Source organism: Anticarsia gemmatalis, chromosome 3 (assembly GCF_050436995.1).
Source record: "Anticarsia gemmatalis isolate Benzon Research Colony breed Stoneville strain chromosome 3, ilAntGemm2 primary, whole genome shotgun sequence".
Classification (NCBI taxonomy): Eukaryota; Metazoa; Arthropoda; class Insecta; order Lepidoptera; family Erebidae; genus Anticarsia; species Anticarsia gemmatalis.
In genome coordinates, this window is record NC_134747.1 from 11463019 (window position 1) to 11482630 (window position 19612).

Sequence of the window (19612 nt, forward strand, 5' to 3'; positions counted from 1 at the left end):
ATTATGTTGTTTGCAATTGTCAGTACGAGGTTTACATGTCACAAATTTGCACGGGAATAATATCAACGAAATGACATGGTACCATATACTCAGACGTAGTCAGGCCGGATTGCTAGTTACCTTACATATATTTTACTAGCTGACCCGCGCAACTTCGCTTGCGTCCAATAAGAGAGAATGGGTGAAATTTTTCCCCGTTTTTGTAACATTTTTTACTGGTACTCTGCTCCTTTTGGTCATAGCGTGATGATATATAGCCTATGTCCTTTTCGGGTATCAGAGTAGCTCCAAACCAAATTTCATGCAAATTGGTTGAGTAGTTTAGGCGTGATTGAGTAGCAGACAGACAGACAGACCGACAGACAGAAAGACAGAGTGACTTTCGCATTTATAATATTAGTATGGATTTAAATAATGGTAGTACGGTCATCTTTACAACCTTGGGTTTTCTGCCCTCATCGCAAATTTTAAAGAGCTCCGGTAAGGTCCTCATTATAATTGGAAAACCTAAAAATAACTCGGAACACTTAGACCGACGACTTAGCATATTGTCTGAAGCTATTTTCGTCGCAAAACCTCTCAAGAATTTACTCGATATTCTCCACTTATTTTCTTACCACACTTCGTTAGAATCCCATTTTACATGTTTTTTTATTTTTCTTTTAAAATGAGTCAGAAAGTTTTATTTGGTGTGACATTTTTGAAATCGAATTTCACACACAATGAGAAAAATTACAACGTAATAACATCAGCAAAATACTTATAGACACTGTTACGAAATTGCTGTAAAACTGTGAAACTGTTGTACTTCATTTCATTTTTATTATGTTTTGAATTCATAAAGTATCTGTAGGTACTGACCTATATAAACATCTGATATAAACATTATTTTCAGGCACATTAATTCTGTCTGCTCACCAATTCCACTTTTTATTCCCGCAGGCATTAACTTTTGAGACAAATTGACCTTTATTTCGTTATATAATTGAAATAAACTTCATAGTTACCTATATTCTAAACGCTGGAGTCAATCATGTCGATAAAGCAGTTTATTTTTTTTTTGGATCATAATATATTTTTTATTTAATTAAGTTGACTAGAACGTAGATATTAACCTAGAACTATTGCAAATGTCCAAATTTTAATTTTTAAACATTTTATATGTATTTCTCAGCTAAACTATGTAAATAATTATTATTAAACTATGTAAGAAAACTCAAGAAATTCAAAGCAAAGTGCAAGAAATGTCTGTGTTATTTCATCTAATTCCACGGTTACGAAACAAATGCTGCATTCAGTAAATACGTACAAAAACGTTATTATTTCTTTGCACTCGACCAAAACCACAAGCAAACACTTAAGAGTTAGATAAAAATGATTTGTAAACCCGACACGTCTCCGAATTATGATATTTAATCTCTCAATGTCTTCACAATTGACATTATCGGACCACTCAGTAACTGAATCAACGATAACAGATAACTTCGTTAACATATTATATAAATCTCCGATGCGGGATTCGGTAGCTGTTTTTGAGTTAAAAATTCAAAATGAAGGCGGTACTGTTACTGCCGTTGTTGTTGGTCCTGTGTAGTGGAAATGTTGTGAAGAATGACAATGAAAGGGACCAGGACTGGTGGGAGACGACCATCTTCTATCAGATCTACCCTCGGTCTTTCGCTGATAGTGATGGTGATGGGATTGGTGATCTAAATGGTATGTACTGTTACATCACCCTTGAAAATGTATTGTGTAATCAGACAAATTTTGGTTGGATATTAGAGACAGAATAACTTACTAATTGCTTTTCCTGTGTTGCAAATGTAAAGCAAATGTTTTGATTAACAGGACATTACTCTACTAAGCGGCAACTAAGTATTTTCTAAGAGGATTTCAAATAATTTTTAGTCACAGCCTGACAATAGATTCATATATATATATATATATATATAAAGTCGCATTTAAATAACCTCTTATTTCTTTTACACTCTACATAAATAATTCAGATTTATTTAGCTCTTATTTATAAGACAGTATAACTTACCGAATCCCAAAGCTGATTATAAAGCTCATTTCGGCAGCCATTTCACAAATGAAAACTAGAAATTGTAGGCATTCCAGTAACGATTCATGTGGGAAATATTCTTGGATAGGTATGTTAACGACGAGACATTACAATTGTGGCGCCAGAGAGGCTTGACTAATCATTGTTCATCTACATTTTCTAGGAATTACTTCAAAGTTGGGATATCTGAAGGAATTGGGTGTAGGAGCTGTGTGGCTGTCGCCGATGTTCCAGTCGCCTATGTATGATTTTGGATACGATATTTCCGATTTCTACGCCGTTCATGACGAGTATGGTACTATGGAAGACTTTGAAAATTTGATTGCAGCTGCCAATGAACTGGGTTAGTATGATATATCGTTGTATTTTAACATTTTTATGTAAAATTAACTGACCCGGTTACAAATATATTTAACTTTTTTCTGGTTTTATTCTCTCCATAAAAACCTTAAAGACAATTTTACAAGTCCAGTGGTTGAGTTGTTTTTGAGTTTTGCGCTTAGCAACACATTTTGATATATAAAATGAATAAAACTTCAAGAGTGCCTGTAATAATAAAGTTGACAGAGAAAATAATACTGAATAGTACTGATGTAGTATTTCAATGTTTAAATAAATAAATGTTACATTCGACACGAATTCGTATCTCTGAATGTGTAAGTAATTCAAGAACAAAAACTAAGTACCCCACTTATCCCAAACTAAGCTCAGATGGGACAAAGGATAAAAAACAAAGGTTCTTTTATTTAACAGGAATAAAACTAGTTTTGGATCTGGTGCCGAATCACACATCAAACGAGAGCGTATGGTTCCAAGAGGCACTCAATGGTAACGAGAAATATTACAATTACTTCGTCTGGGAAGACGCGGTGATCGATGAAAATGGGGACAGGCAGCCGCCGAATAATTGGGTGAGTATTTATGAAGTGTGTTCATATTTTATTTAACGAAAGAGACGAATGAAATTTCCGTTTAACTGCTATTAAACTTTAGGGAGATAACTAATAACCTCTCATTAAAGTAGATAGTTAACATAACCAAAACCATTAAGGTTTTTCTAAGAATCAAGCTGTTTGAGTATACACATTTTTCCGCAGTTATTCTCTTGACTAGTAGGTTGGCAGCCGAATTCCTCAATCACGATTGGTATTCGTTACTATAGATTACGTATTTCTATTTACAAATTCACAGAGAAGCCACTTCAGAGGCAGCGCTTGGGAATGGAGGGACGAAGTTGGGCAGTATTACTTGCATCAATTCGTTGTTGGACAACCTGACCTAAACTACCGTAATCCTGAAGTAGTTGAAGAAATGAAGGTAACTGGTGCAGAACACTTAGTTGAAATAGAAAAGCCCGATTTCACCACTACTGGATGAGTAGTAGCTTCATAAATTTAAACTATTAATGTGCCACTGCTGGGTCAAGGGCAAGGGTCTCCTCCCGTAATGAGGGAAGGGTCAGGCCTTGAGTCTTAAAAAGTATTAAATATACAGATTTTATCAATAAGAAAGTTAATGCGAATATTATCCATAACTCGTGAAACCGTCCTTTAATCTTTCTATTCATTCAAATCGTTAAATCCAGGGTCATTAAACTTTACATATATTTTTTTTTACTTTCACAGAATATCATTCGTTTCTGGCTCGACAAAGGTATTGCTGGCTTCAGGGTTGACGCTGTCAACTGCTTATTCGAAGTGGACAAGAATCTCTTCGGGGGCAAATACCCCGACGAGCCACTATCTGGAAACCTTGACGTCCATCCCGACTCCCATGACTACTTAAGCCACATCTACACTAAAGACCAAAATGAGACCTATTACATGGTATACGAATTCAGAGATGTCTTCGACGAGTTCACAGCCAAAGATGGTTTGACCAGAGTCATGATGACTGAAGTATACGCTTCCATACAAGACGTGATGAGATATTACGGTGAAGGTGATTTGTTGGGTGCTCAAATACCTTTTAATTTCGATTTGATCACTGATGTTGATGCGTCATCGTCAGCCAATGATATTAAATATACGATTGATAAGTTTATGACTTACAAACCAGTGGATAAGGAAGCCAATTGGGTGGTAAGTATCAGTTAAGTTTTATGTTATACTAACTGATCCAAAATCCTAAGGGATTAATGTCTTATTTCGTGTTTTTAAATAATGTTATCTTTTACTAGCCTAATGATGGATAATGGTCTTCTCCTGGAATGAGGAAGGGGCTAGTTTCTGAATCGACCACAAAATACTTTTAAGAACTACAACTCTACTAAATTTCATCCACACTGTTTCAGCCGTTTTCACGTAAAATAAATACAAACAAAAACACTTTTACTTTGCTTATTGATAGAAGTAAGGAGTGAATAAATTGGAAATGTTTCTCAGGTCGGTAACCATGACAACAAACGGATGGCGACAAGATACGGCCCATCTTTGGTTGATGGAATGAATATGATTGTGTTGCTGCTTCCGGGTGTCGGAGTAACTTATATGGTGAGTTTGTGATACTATTGTTCAACTGTCGAAATGAAGGATAAATGCATTAAAATTTTGACATTTGACATACATTTATAGCACGATTTTCTACAGTTACCTACTTGAAAAAAATATACAAATTACGCTAGACTTGCTGATCGGTACCGAGATTCTCTACAGTCGCTATTATCAAGTAGCTGATATTTGACATTAAAATCTACCGCAATAACTCGCACAGTACCCGCTATAGATGCTGATCAAATCAAACAAATTTCTCGATAGCTAGTTGTCGATTTTGTAGTGGATAGTGGTAGAAAATCGCGCTTCAGTCTTTCACGTAAAATATATCGATAGCGACTCGGATGTTGATAGGAAATCGCTTCTCAGACATGTTTAGCAGCATTATGCATTATCTTTTGTAGATAGATTTAGATAAAGTTGTTGTTTTGTGTATATTGCTATCTACGTTACAATAACTGGTTACGAAAAAAACATGTTTTTTAGGATTTATTTATATTATCACACCTGACATACAACCGGTGTTGTAGCCAAAAGTATGTTATTTACACTTGCAAGTTTCAATATAGAAGTTATGCCCATGTAATTCAAAAGAGGCAAGCCTATTGGTCAAAGAAAAAAGAAATCTGGGACTTCATGATCACATACACTTTTGATTAGATCACAAATTCAATAAACATATTTTTTTCTTATTTAAGATACGTTTTTAAATCATCTCATGCATTATGGACTTGTAAGGAAATGAAAGTATGTTTTTGTCGTTATAAATATTGCAATATAATTCTATTTATAGGGTGAAGAGCTCGGCATGGTTGACGGCTACGTCAGTTGGGAGGATACAGTCGACCCGTCTGGATGTAACACTAATGATCCCATCAATTATGCAGATTCATCTCGGGACCCGTGCAGAACACCGTTCCAATGGAACGCTGAGAAAAACTCTGGTAGGTTTTATAATATTAATAGTTAAGAACACAGATTAAGGTTTTTATAAACTTACGTAGAGAATTCATAGAAAAACTTATAATAGTGTCAGTTATTTTGGTTTAGCAAATGGATCACAGTTTTATGTTATTAATTTTGAATATTAGCAATAATCTTTTCGGAGATCAACGACCGAATGTAGAAGCATTCAATTGCAGGTGATGCCCAAAATAATTTCTGTCGCGAAGATGTAACATCTTTGTTACATCTGTTTGTTACATCAGCATGATAAAGTATTCAAACGTTGTTTATAAGGTTTGCAAGTTACTAAATTAATTAATTGTTATTTAAGTACGAGTCGAGATCCGGTTCCGGTGCTCGAAGCGTAAACATTGTTGTAGTACAGATCCTCCAACTTATTGTGATTAAAAATCATTTACGAACTGTTGGACACGATAAATAGTTGAAAACACAATCTTAACGTGTAGTGGACTTGTGTAAATATTAACTAACAGTGCAATTAAAGTGAATGTGAGAAAAAGTAAAACTGATTATAAAAACCAACGATTACCGAAGTGAGGTTAGAAATTGATTGTGACATTAGTAGACACTGTCAACTGTCAAGTCAACTTGACAGGATCGATATCATTCGTTCATTGCGTCGGTGTTGCCAACACGAAAAATTTCTACCGCTGCGATTCATTTTACACAAAAATTAAAACTTAAACATGGAAGATCAATTCGAAATCTTGTTTGAGAAAATGAAAATTGAAATGCAGAAACAGACGCTTGAACTGAAGGAATCTATAACTAATTCAGTCATGGAAAAAATGGATGAAAAAATAAAGCCTATTATAGCAGAAAATAAAGATTTAAAGGAAAAAGTAATAAGCCTTGAGAAAGAGATAGAATATATGAAAAGAGATAAGAAGAAAAACAACATTATTATTTTTGGATTACAAGAGGAAGAAGAATCAACGACAGGATTAATAGAAGTGGTGAAGAACATATTTAATAAAGACTTAAATATAAATATTGGGGATTTTGAAATAAATCAAATTTTTCGCATCGGCAAGAAAAGCCCAGGCAGAAAACCGAGACCGGTTTTGCTCTCTCTTGTCAATTCATGGAAGAAAACTGAGATACTGAGAGTTCGGAAAAATCTGAAAGACATATATATAACAGAAGACTATTCTAAAGAAGTATTGGAGAAGAGGAAAATGTTACAAACAAAATTGAAAGAGGAAAGGATAAAAGGGAATTTTGCATATCTCAGGTACGATAAGCTCGTAGTAAAGGAAAATAATGCAAGTAACGAAAAAAGAAAAAGGGGAGAAGCTTATTCACCGGGTGATAACACACAAACTAAAAAACAGCAAGTCTGGACGCCATCACATACAAATAGGCGCAACGCCTTTGATGTGATGAGAGGCAGATCCAACTCTCTCTCGTGCCCCAAGGCGGATAATAGGCAATAACAATTAACTATCGGCAACCGGGAAACAAAACAACACAAAAATATAGAAAACCAAACATACAGAAACTACCAACCTCCCCCAAGCCGACTGGTCCTCGTGGGGGAAAATGACCACGACCCTCTAAAGATAAACAACCAGAAAAAGAAACGTAACGATAACGATATATATATCGCCACTTTAAACTGTCGATCACTAGGAACCACTGAAAAACTACAAGAATTGGAATTAGCATTGGATGAAATAAAATGGGACATAATTGGTCTTAGCGAAGTGAGAAGATTAGGGGAAAGAATTGAAGACCATGGTAAATACATACTTTACCATATTGGGGAGACGCCTGGATTGTACGGTGTCGGCTTCATGATCAAAAGAAACCTCGCCAAAAACATACAGGAACTAAGAGGGATTTCAGAACGGATCGCATTACTCAACATTCTATTACCTGTAGATGGTGAAGAAGACCGAATATGGTCAATAATCCAGGCGTATTCGCCAACTGAATCCAATAGAAGAGAAGACATATCAAAAATTGAAAAATTCTACGCAGACCTACAATTAACTGCTGCAAATGAATCAAAAAACCTAATAGTTATGGGAGATTTTAATGGACAAATTGGCACACAGAAAACGGGAGAAGAATATACCGTAGGAAATCACGGATGGGGCAATAGAAGTAAAAACGGCTCACGATTGGTGTCCTTTGCTATTGAAAATAAATTAAGCATTATAAACAGTTTTTACAAAAAGAAACCATCAAAGAAATGGACATGGATATCTCCTAATGGCCGGCATAAAAACGAGATCGACTATGTTATGTCTAACAACTTAAAAGTTTTTGAAGACCTGTCTATCTTAAGAAATTTTAATTTTAACACAGATCATAGATTGGTTAGAGCTAAACTATCAGGGACACGTGTTAAAAGACCAAGACAATTTCACAATAATATGAGAGCCATCGAGTGTATTGGCAACACTGATTTACTTCTAAATAACCTTGAGACATCTTTACAAGGAAGGGAAAAAGAATGTATATCGACTCAAGAAAAATACACCCGATTGCTCAAACAACTAAAATCACAAACTAAAAAAGCAAATATGACCAGTAAGACAGCGATATCATTTAGAAGTAAGCAATTATTACAAGAACGGAAAGAACTTATACAACAAAGAAAACATAGCAACAATAATAATGTCCAAAAAATTGCAGAATTAAGCAAAAAGATAAGCGAACAACTAAGAAAAGAACGGAAAGCAAAAAGGTTTGCAACACTAAAGAAACATATAGAAAAAACAGGCGGAATAAAGAAGGCCCTAAAAGAAATGAGTTACAAAAAGGATTGGATTCCAAATATGAAAAATAAGAACAGGGGAAAGACCAGCAAAAGACCAGAAATTCTACAAATTGCTACAGAATACTACCAAAATTTATACCAAAGCCGTAAAGGTGACCAAGTAATAAAAGAATATAATTCGGCAGATACGGACGAGATAAACACAATCCTTAAGGAGGAAACCATAAAATCAATTGAAACACAAAAACTAGATAAAGCACCTGGATCAGATTTGGTCACAAATGAACTGTTAAAAATAACGTTACCAGTGATAGCACCAAGACTAACAGATCTATTCAATGAAATCCTTGAAACGGAAACCATCCCAGAAGACTGGACTAAATCGACCATCATACTGCTACATAAGAAAGGAGACAAAGGCGATATAGGAAACTACAGGCCGATCAGTTTAATGTCCAATATTTATAAAATATTTTCTAAAATCATTCTACAAAGAATCACTAATATACTAGATGAAAACCAACCAAAGGAACAAGCTGGTTTTCGTAGTAATTTTTCGACCATAGATCACATACACACTCTAAGACAAATATTACAGAAATATAGAGAATATAATAAAACGTATTACATTGGGTTTGTGGACTTTAATAAAGCGTTCGATACATTGGAGCATGAGTATATATGGGACGCTCTAGAAAGGCAAAGGGTGCCAGCAAAATATATAAGAATAATTAAAAATGTTTATACAGCAAGCACTGCACAAGTTAAACTTGAATCTACGGGCAACGAGTTTCCTATTGAAAGAGGTGTGCGTCAAGGAGATCCTATATCGCCTAAATTATTTTCGGCGGTGCTTGAGATGATCTTTAGGAATCTAAACTGGACTAAAAACGGCCTCAACATAAATGGCGTGAATCTCAACCATCTACGCTTCGCAGATGATTTGGTTTTGTTCTCAGAAGACGCCGAAACGCTGGGACTAATGTTGCAGCAACTATCTGATGAAAGCGCCAAGGCCGGTCTGACAATGAACCTAACTAAAACTAAAATTATGACGAACGCCCAGCAAACAGTAAACAACGAACAAATAACAGTAAATAACGAACAAATAGAATATGTGACGGAGTATATATATCTGGGCCAACTTATATCTACAGATAATTGCATGGAAAAAGAAATAGAACGAAGAATAATGAATACCTGGAAACGGTTTTGGTCTCTGAAAGAGATAATGAAGGATAAAGATATGCCAATGTCAGCAAAAAAGAAAGTGTACGAAATATGCATTATGCCATGTTTACTTTACGGGTGCCAGACATGGGCATTAACAGAACTACAAGAACATAAAATAAAAGTCTGTCAAAATTCAATTGAAAGAAGTATATTAGGTATAAAAAGAAGAGATAGAGTAAAACTGCAGGAAATTAAAATGAAAACGAAATTTAAAAATGTACACACGACTTACCGACAGCTTAAATGGCGTTGGACTGGGCATATGCTAAGGGAAAATAGAGACAAATGGACAAAGATAGTGACAGAATGGTATCCAAGGGGAAACAAAAGAAATCGAGGCAGACAAACAATAAGATGGGAAGATGATATCCGGAAAATAGCTGGTCCAGTATGGACTCGTTTAGCTAGAGACAGAGATGCGTGGAAATCTTTAGAGGAGGCCTATGTCAACAGACAAGCTGTTCCACAGAAACACCAGTTGCCGATAGATAACAACCAAGTTAGTTAGAAAGAATGTTTAATTTTAGGAAGTAGGCATGTCAAGAATATTTTAATGTTTATTTGTTAAGAAACAGCAATAAAGGCTATTTTATTTTATTTTATTTTATTTTATTTATTTAAGTACGAGTATTGAATCGAATTCTACTAGACTCTTTGATTAAATTATTTTTGCAGAAAGACACTACTTTAGGATTTTTTTAATATTTTTAGGTTTCTCAACTGCCGATAAGACCTGGCTGCCAGTAGCTGATGGTTATGAAACCCTGAACGTTGAGGCACAGAAGGCTGCTGAGAGGTCTCACTACAAAGTGTACCAAGCTCTGGCTAAACTCCGCCAAGATAAGGTCTTCAGATACGGCCGTTACGACTCTGTGGCTTTCAACAAAGATGTCTTTGTATTCAGAAGGTATGAATTTGCTAAGAATTTGAGTACAGTAAGCTTAATTTGGAGAGAAAATTGCCGCGATTTTAAATTTAAAATCGCGGCAATTTTCTCTCCAAATCACAACAATATGATTTATTTATGTGAAAATTGTTCACTGAATAATAAGAAACATACACGTGTTCATAAAAAAGTTCGCTACTAACAAATAGTACAGTAGAATATTTAAATGATGGCCATAAAATAATTGTTATTTTTACACAAGACATGGTTTTTGTTTTAAATTTAACATGGATTTACCATTTAACTTTTGAATTCCTGCATCAGATTTCTTAATAGGTATGTTATTTCTTTTCTCAACTTTGTTTCGTCGGCACTGACTTAAATCTTACAGTGTAATAGATTATTAGGTACATTTTTTTTTGTGCGATGTTTTTATTATTACCAGATTCTTCTGCATTATTTCGACTGTAAAAATAACCAATTGTCTTCTTCAATTCATTTCCCAGATGGTACAATGACGAGACTTACCTCGTGGTGGTAAACATGCGTGACACTGACTACGAGATTGACCTGACCTACTTCGAAAATGTGATTGGTGACGTCAGCGTCGTACTGAGAAGCATCCAGTCACCCAAAAATGAAGGGTGAGATTTTAAAATATAATTATTTTGGAAATTTGATAGCCTGTTTGTGATTTGATAGCTGTATTGGGTGTATTTCTACTAATTCAACTGTTTGAATTACTTTTATATGTACATTTCAGTTCTAATATGTAGTTAAAATAATGTATAAAATTTTTACGAGTGCGATAAACTTTGGTCGGTCAAGCATTTTTCTAAAGCCAAGTTTTGCTAGTTGATTCTATTACATTAGTTTCAATTCTTTAATCAACTACCATTCTTTGTATTTTAATGTGGGTGTCTTATTTCTACGCATTTAATAATTTCTATTCGTTTTCTTACAGTGATGTTTTCAACGCATCCTCAGTTCCTGTCGTCGGCTATGAAGGAATCGTACTCAAGTTGTAATGACCTGTGTAAATAATTTATTGATTGTTTTATGTTTAAGCTGTTGAATAAATAATGTAAAATATACAACTATCTTTTATTAAACCAAAGACCGAGACCGTTTATGACTGTGCTATCAATTTATTAAAAATAAAAGTATCTAACTGCAAAATATAAGCTGTGAAACTGGCTTTTTATATCCTATTTCTTAATAGTGGTAACTAAAATAATTAATTACTGAGCTAATCAAAATAATGTCAAAATATTAAGCAATTAAAAAAAAAATCGTTTGCATTTTCCAATATTGTTACTTCCTTAGCATCTTGGCAAAGGTGCATTCTGTGCTATTCTAGACACGAGATCAAACTGTATCATATCAAAACATTATTAGATAATCAAGTTTGCCCGAATAATCTTATCAGATGGTTATTGCTCTCAGCTCGTGATTATCACGCAGTTATGCAACGCACCTTGTTTCTAGGCATAAGGCAATATTAATTTGCATTTATAAATATATAAATAACTAGCTTCAACTCACGGCTTCACCGCGTGAAAAGGTTTCCCTGAGTTAATCTTGATTGCAAACTACCGATTTACACATGCATTATGTATCTCTTTTTACTGCAAAAGGAGGCCGCAACAAAGAAGGGGAAAGAAAACAAAAACAAAATGAGACAAAAAAAATGTTTGCAAAACAAATCTCTAGAACAAAAAATGAAACCTTAACTATCACTTATCATAACTCGAAGGATTACATTTCTTAGTAAAAAGAAATCTACTGTCAAATATATCTATTACAAGAGTTCTTCAGTTATTTATCGGTATTTATCTCTTTATCTGATATCAGTTTGTATAAATATCTTTGATGGGAACATCTGGTGCATTCCATGGCTGTTATGGGGTGAGTATCTGACATATTTTATTTTGTGTTTTAATTATTTTTACCTCATAAAAAACTACGTTAACGAGATTTCTTAAATAAATATTATTAATACAATATAGCTTTAGTTTAATCGAATAAGTAATAAGAAAAAATCTATTAACGTTTTGATAATAAACCGATAGCAAATAAATAACGAAACATTAATCTGACGTAAAGATATTTGCGTTTCACTTTCTAGGATCAAAATGCGGTGCATGCTGTTTTTGCCGATGGTGTTGGCGTTGGCACTTAGTGCTAACGCTGACAAAGACCTCGACTGGTGGGAGACTACTATCTTCTACCAGATCTACCCCAGATCTTTCAAAGACAGCGATGGCGATGGAATTGGAGATTTGAATGGTAAAGTACTCATCAAAAATATACTATTACATCAAAATATGACTAAGGTCTGAGACATGCGGAAAATATCTTAGAATGATTCATTAAAATCACGAATTAACCTGTGAAGAAGATCTATTAATTTTGCTTTGCTTTTTTCTGCAGGAATTACTGAAAATCTTGAGTATCTGAAAGAGATGGGCATTGGAGCTACCTGGTTGTCGCCAATTTTCAAATCACCGATGTACGATTTTGGCTATGACATTGCTGATTTTTACGCTATTCAAGACGAGTACGGTACCATGGAGGACTTTGAAAATCTCATGGCAAAAGCCAAAGAATTAGGTAAGTGACTACGATAAACAGAATCTTTATATAAACGTTCCTCTGAGAAATTATGAATTAAATGAGCGACCACTTAATTTAATAAATTAAGATCCCTTTGACAAAAAGGTAGTAATTTATCTTCATGATTATAATTTCTTTATAAATTCATAAGCAGGGTTTAATTTACCAAAAAGGTTAACCAAAATCGTGAAAAATCTTTTGCGATTATTTATAGTAGACTTTTAGCGGCAAAAATAATGATATTCTCAAGAAAAATATTTAAGAGATGCTGACCTTTCTCTATTGTTGATACTTCGTTGACATTTGCAAGTTCTGCGAGCAATTCTGATTATTGCTTTGCGACTTGTATATGTTTACTGTATGAATAGAAACAAACAAGAAATACAAACAGGAATGTTTATGTTGTAGATATTAAAGTAGTTTTGGATTTTGTACCGAACCACGGTAGTAATGAAAGTGTGTGGTTTGAGGAGGCGCTGAAAGGGCATGAGAAGTACTACGATTATTTTGTTTGGGAAGACGGAGTAGTTGATGACAATGGAAATTTGCAACCACCTAATAACTGGGTAAGTGTACTTTATTTAAACAATCAAATTGTATGATATTGATATTGCAAAATTTCTTACGTTTCAATTTCTATCTAATTTCAACTAAGTGTCTCATTTGGCGACCTCCGTAGCGCAGTACACGTGGGTTTGATTCCCACATGACACAATTATTTGTGCGATCCATAAATAGTAGTCACGACTCTTAAATCTAGAAATGTTATACAGGTCAGTGTCTTCCGTAAGAGTGCCTGGGAGTACAGAGAAGAAGTAGGCAAATACTATCTCCATCAATTCGTCATCGGTCAACCCGATTTGAACTACCGCAATCCCGACGTTGTAGAGGAAATGAAGAACGTTGTACGTTTCTGGCTGGAAAAGGGAGTCGCTGGCTTTAGAGTTGACGCCATTGCTCATTTGTTTGAAGTAGACAAGGCGCTGTATGGAGGCAAATACCCTGATGAACCTAAAACTGGTCATACGGACGATCCAGATAACTATGACTACTTAGACCATATTTATACCAAAGATCATGATGAAACCTTTGATATGGTATATCAATGGAGGGAAGTTTTTGATGAAATTGGTCAAAAGGATGGTTTGACGAGAGTGATGATGACTGAAGCTTATTCCAGTCCACAACTGACAATGAGGTACTTTGGTGAAGGTGATCGTGAAGGAGCGCAAATGCCTTTCAACTTCGTAATGATTTCTGATGTCAATGGTGATTCATCCGCTGCCGAAATCAAATATGCTCTGGACAAATTCCTGACATTCAAACCAATTGATAAATTAGCTAATTTTGTGGTAAGTATTATTTATGAAATCTGTAGTTCTGTGTTTCGCTCTTGTTCTTTTAGTCATTTATTTATTATTTCTTTCTAGGCTGGAAATCACGACAATAGCCGTGTGGCGTCTAGATTCAGTCCAGAATTGGTTGATGGTATCAACATGATATTGCTATTGATGCCTGGTATTGCAGTCACATACATGGTAAGAATTTTGAACGGTATCTGTAGTCTAAGTATAAAATTTAAAATCACTCTTTCTTTCCATACATATGTGGCTAAAACAATATAAAATAGTAAATGTTTCGGATAAGTGATATAAATAGATCTTTATAAATATTGGAATTTTAGGGTGAAGAAATTGGCATGGTCGATGGCTACGTAAGTTGGGAAGACACAGTAGACCCTAGCGGCTGTAATACCGATGATCCAATCAACTACTGGAAGTCTTCTAGGGACCCTGAACGTACACCTTTCCAGTGGAATGCAAACAAAAACGCAGGTAAACATTTTAATCATTTAAATGTCGTCTCTAAAAATACTAGCTGACCCGCGCCACTTCGCTTGCGTCACATAAGAGAGAACGGGTCATAATTTTCCCTGTTTTTGTAAGATTTTTCGTTGCTACTTCCGTTCCCAATGGGCGTAGCGTGATGTTATGTAGCTTAAAGCCTCCTCGATAACTGGTCATTCAACCCAAGAATATTTATTCAATTCAAAGCTGTAGTTCCTGAGATTATCGCGTACAAACAAACAAACAAACTTCACAGCTTTATAATATTAGTATAGATAAAAGTACTTTCTAACATAAAAAACAACTTTTAGGTTTCTCTGTTGCTGACAAGACCTGGCTTCCAGTAGCCGAAGGTTATGAAGAGTTGAACGTGGAAGTCCAGCGTGCAACGGCAAATTCCCACCTAAACATCTATAAGGCTTTGGCTTCTCTTCGCGCTGAAGCCGCCTTTAGACACGGCAGATACGAATCTGTTGCTTTCAATGATGGCGTTTTTGCTTTTAGGAGGTCAGTTTCTATTTTTTTAGTCCATTTCTGTCACACTGCTGGGCAAGGGTTTCCTCCCAAACGCGGGAGGGGTTTAGCCTTGAGTCTACTATATTTTATTGATCTCTTTTGCATCATCTTGTACCGAGTACCACTACACTGTGATTAAATTAATCATAGATAAAATACCGATATTTGTAATTCATGTTTCTTGCCGAGTTTATAGATCTTAAAATTTTAATTTCCACTTTCATTTATTCCAGTAATCCACTTGATTTGTGTCATTATTTATTCACCTCAACCAGTGTTACTGTCTTAACTTTTTGATACCATTTGATTAGGTCACCTGTGCACGTGGCTGACCGATGTTTAGAACAGTGAAGTCATACAAAAATATTACTATAATCTTCATGTTATTTTGTTTACCTAATTTTTCCATGACATTATCTGAAACCCAAATACCTACTTGAGATATATCTATCTTAACTTATAGACATGACATTATTATCAATGGACTAACCACTTGTAAGAATTTTGTTACTATAGACGGTGTTATTGTTTTTTTGAACGGATATTTCTTGTTGCAATGCGATTACGGATTTTTGATAACATAACTTATGTAATACGGCTTTAAAAAAAACGTTTGTCTTTTGTATACGATATCTTGGACATGTAATAACAGAGTTAACAAATTATTTGCGAGCGCTCATAAATGCTTTTTTTTATTGGGTACCAGGTTGCTTCATCTAATTTTCTGAAAGCAGTACGCTTTGTTTCTTCTGGGGCTATAATATCACACTACCTTTTGCTTTATTAAGCCGCTTTCACGCGAGTGATGATGAATAAACACACACATTTTTACAAAACAGGTGGTCTAGATGTATACCGAATACGGGAATTAACGCGAACACACATTTTACCTTAAAATGCCACTCGCCGTGGTCTGCCCACAGCCTGCGACCACGGCGAGTGCAACCTGCGCCGAAACGTTAGGCATTTTAAGGTAAACTGCGTGTTCGCGTTAATTCCCGTTTTATTTAATACATTAAACATGCAACGCGACAGTTTAAAAGTTATGAAGGTGGTCAAGATATTCTAAAAATAGATTTCAACACGTTCTTGCCTAGATTCAATACACAAGGAAATAATATGGTGAAGATATTCCACATAACCTTCAATAACTAACAACTTGACGTTGATGTATGAGCTTTCTTCGTGGAACATATCGACGGCTAATAAATTACTCAATGCAATATTTAGACGTCATACACCATAAGGCATGTTGTTTGCATCATTTATTATGACGTTTAAATAGTAGTCTTTGCATTTATAATTCTGAATGACTTCCTCGTTGTATGACCATTTCCGGCAAATAACATAAAAATATCTAATATTTATTGTCTTTAAAGGCTTTAACTTACAAGTCAATCAAAATGTACCTCAAATCGAATACGAATTGAAATTAGCGTTTGTATTAAGTATCGCAAACTCGTTTGAACTGTCAAGAACACTAATATAAACGAATTAAAATATGCAATTTTGAAAAGGGCACATCTTCTTCTACAAAGTCATAACGCATGTGCCCTTTTGGAAATTTGCATATCCATATTGAAATACACAGTCACTTTTTTAATTATTTATGTGATAATATTTGAATATAACTTGTTTTTTTTTCAGGTGGTATGGAAAAGACAACTACATAGTGGTTGTGAACTTCAGAACCGATGGCTACACAATTGACTTGAGCTACTTCGAAAATGTGGGAGAAAACGTTGAAGTGGTCATCAGCAGCATCGAATCTCCTAAGAATGCAGGGTAAGTAATATAGAGCTAGATTATTTTCTAAATATTTTTTCGAAAGACTCGTCTCTTATCAATAGTTTAACCACTAGCCCCTACTATTTAAGTAATATTGAATTTCGGGCCCGTATTTTTCACACCCCTGAAAAATGTCCTTTAGACTTTCGGGTTTTGTTTCAGATGAGATTTCGTGATGATTGATTTTATTGTATAAAGATGTTTGATACCCTACATCCTGCAAATAGCTTTTCAGTCACCTAGAAACTTCCAGCTTGTAAAGCCGTCCTATGTTGACTCATTGAAATATTCGACTGCCGCAGTGGTTAAGGTCACCTCGCCGCTGTCATTGCGTCGGGTCTTGGGTTCGATTCACATTCGATTTGTGTCCGCTGTTTGTAGATTTGTAAAACTCCTGGCGATACAAGTGCAATTATTATTGCGGGAATTCTCTTTAAAAAAATAATAATTAGAAACTCTTATTAATTAATTCATAAAAGTTTTTCTCTATACAACCATTATTAGATTGCATCCACTGTTGAGTCAGAAATCTTGTGACATTACCGCTTGAAATGCCAGAAAGTTCGAATCTGGAGCTAACATTATTTGGTTTATGTTTCCTCAAAGTTCAAGAGAAATCCACTCTCAAACTTAGGGAGTGTTTGCAGCGCATCCGGAGGTAAAACAAACTTATTTGGCTGAGAAAGACTTTCAAAGTCAAAACAAAAGTTACCATCGAAATGGATAGGAAAATTAACATAACAACGGAACGATTCATTTCTTAGAATTTTAAAGATAGCTTCTGCCTGCTACTTTTCTCGCGTGAATAGATTTTCCGTGGTAAAAGTATGCTATGTGTTAATCGAAGCTATACAATATCTGTGTAAATTTCGTTCAGTAGTTTATGCATGAAAAAGTAACAAACTTACAAACATCCATCCTCACTTTTGTCTTTATAATATAATATTATTGAGGTATATTTTCAAATAAAATTTTACAACGTTTCTCATTTTATTTTCAGGGACGTGCTTCAAGCGAACAAACTGGAGATCCTTGACAGTGAATCTTTAGTGCTCAAAGTTGTGTAAAGTACTACACTTCCAATCAAAAAAGTTGTGTAAATTTCCTAATAAAAAAAGTATAAATAAAACTTTTTAATAACAGCTATTACGTATATAATATTTCCCAACCTCTGAGGAAAATCAAAGCTGTGTACTAGTAATACTAGGTACCAATCCTAATACTAGGTAGTACTTATACCAGGTACTAATACTGGGAACCAATAATACTAGGTACCGATACTAGGTATTAATACCAATACTAGGTAGCAATTTATATTCTCTAGAATATGCATAAAACGGGCCATTTTTCAGCTGATTTTATTAGATATTCCAAGAGTATAAACTGTTACTGTCCTACCGCTTCTGTGTTCACAGCCTTAAAATATGAAAGCATTGCCTAGAAAACTGGAACACTTATAACTTTATGAATGCTATCAAAAGTTGCCATAATATTTAAATGTTCTTCAATAAAATGCTGTTCCCCGTCTTATTTATCCTTCGTTTTCATTTCCATTATTATTCTTTATTAGAAACTCTTCGTTGAATTGTTTTCATATTTCTTTGGAGTGAAACATTAAGGGCCGGTTCCACGAATTTTAATTACTTATTTAATAGATAAGTGTTAGATAGTGTCACCAAAAGTATAAAAGCAACTGCGGTAATTCCACCTGTAGCCTAATTTCCTGCTATCGTAATCATCGAGTATCGAGAGTTTGACATTTAAAATGAACTGCAATATTAGTTCCTACGCCGCCCACTAGAGGCGTTGATTACATTTTCATACAGCATTTCTAGATAGCTAGCCGGTGTATATGTTACTGTAAAAGCCCGGACTGTGGTCAATCCTAAGATTTTCCGGTTAAACCTAAGATTTACCAACTCTCAACGGTAAAAGTCCGAATAACTCTATTATTTCGAACTTTTACCCCTATTCACTTGGTAAATCTTAGGATATACCTCAAGGGCAGGTAAATGTAGCTAATATGAAATAATTTAATAGTTATAAAGAAGGAGTTTTCGGCAAACCGACATGGGTAGGTTAGGTTAGAAGGCTGAGGTGGGAGCGAGCGAAGCGAAGCTCCCACCTCAGCCTTCGTGGTTATTTTTTTTTAAACCACCCAGAAGGAGGAGCCCCGCAAAGCGGGGCTCCGGTGACATCTTCAAACTCTCATTATAATTATGTTATGGCATATAATTATATCCCTAGCAATATCATTATATTACGGCTCAAACACATTACAATATGACTTTATCAACTTTTACCGTGTCATTATGTAAATCCTAAGATTTGCCAATTAAATGGTGGTAAAAGTTCGAAATAAAAGAACGTTCGGACTTTTACCATTGAGAGTTGGTAAATCTTAGGTTTTACCGGAAAATCTTAGGATTTACCACAGTTCGGGCTTTTACAGTAACATATATATTCGATAGTAGA

General features: G+C 34.9%; 4 protein-coding genes across 22 annotated transcripts in view; 3 read left to right on the top strand and 1 right to left on the bottom strand.

Annotated features, from left to right (window-relative positions):
• Pde1c (Phosphodiesterase 1c) overlaps positions 1–19612 on the bottom strand; it is a 519661-nt gene that overhangs the window by 142593 nt on the left and 357456 nt on the right. The window lies entirely within an intron of this gene.
• LOC142987658 (maltase A1-like) lies at positions 1522–11479 on the top strand. The gene is made up of 10 exons (XM_076136563.1): positions 1522–1716; positions 2229–2408; positions 2819–2976; positions 3257–3382; positions 3691–4146; positions 4450–4557; positions 5351–5501; positions 10196–10391; positions 10877–11014; positions 11335–11479. The coding sequence occupies exons 1-10, from the start codon at positions 1551–1553 to the stop codon at positions 11396–11398; spliced, it is 1743 nt and encodes a 580-aa protein (XP_075992678.1). The 5' UTR covers positions 1522–1550; the 3' UTR covers positions 11399–11479.
• Positions 5856–6959, top strand: LOC142987659 (uncharacterized). The gene has a single exon (XM_076136564.1). It carries the CDS (start codon positions 6210–6212, stop codon positions 6957–6959), a length of 750 nt encoding a protein of 249 aa, XP_075992679.1. The 5' UTR covers positions 5856–6209.
• LOC142987660 (maltase A1-like) lies at positions 12472–18283 on the top strand. The gene is made up of 9 exons (XM_076136566.1): positions 12472–12659; positions 12804–12983; positions 13395–13552; positions 13760–14338; positions 14417–14524; positions 14671–14821; positions 15145–15340; positions 16997–17134; positions 18138–18283. The coding sequence occupies exons 1-9, from the start codon at positions 12506–12508 to the stop codon at positions 18202–18204; spliced, it is 1731 nt and encodes a 576-aa protein (XP_075992681.1). The 5' UTR covers positions 12472–12505; the 3' UTR covers positions 18205–18283.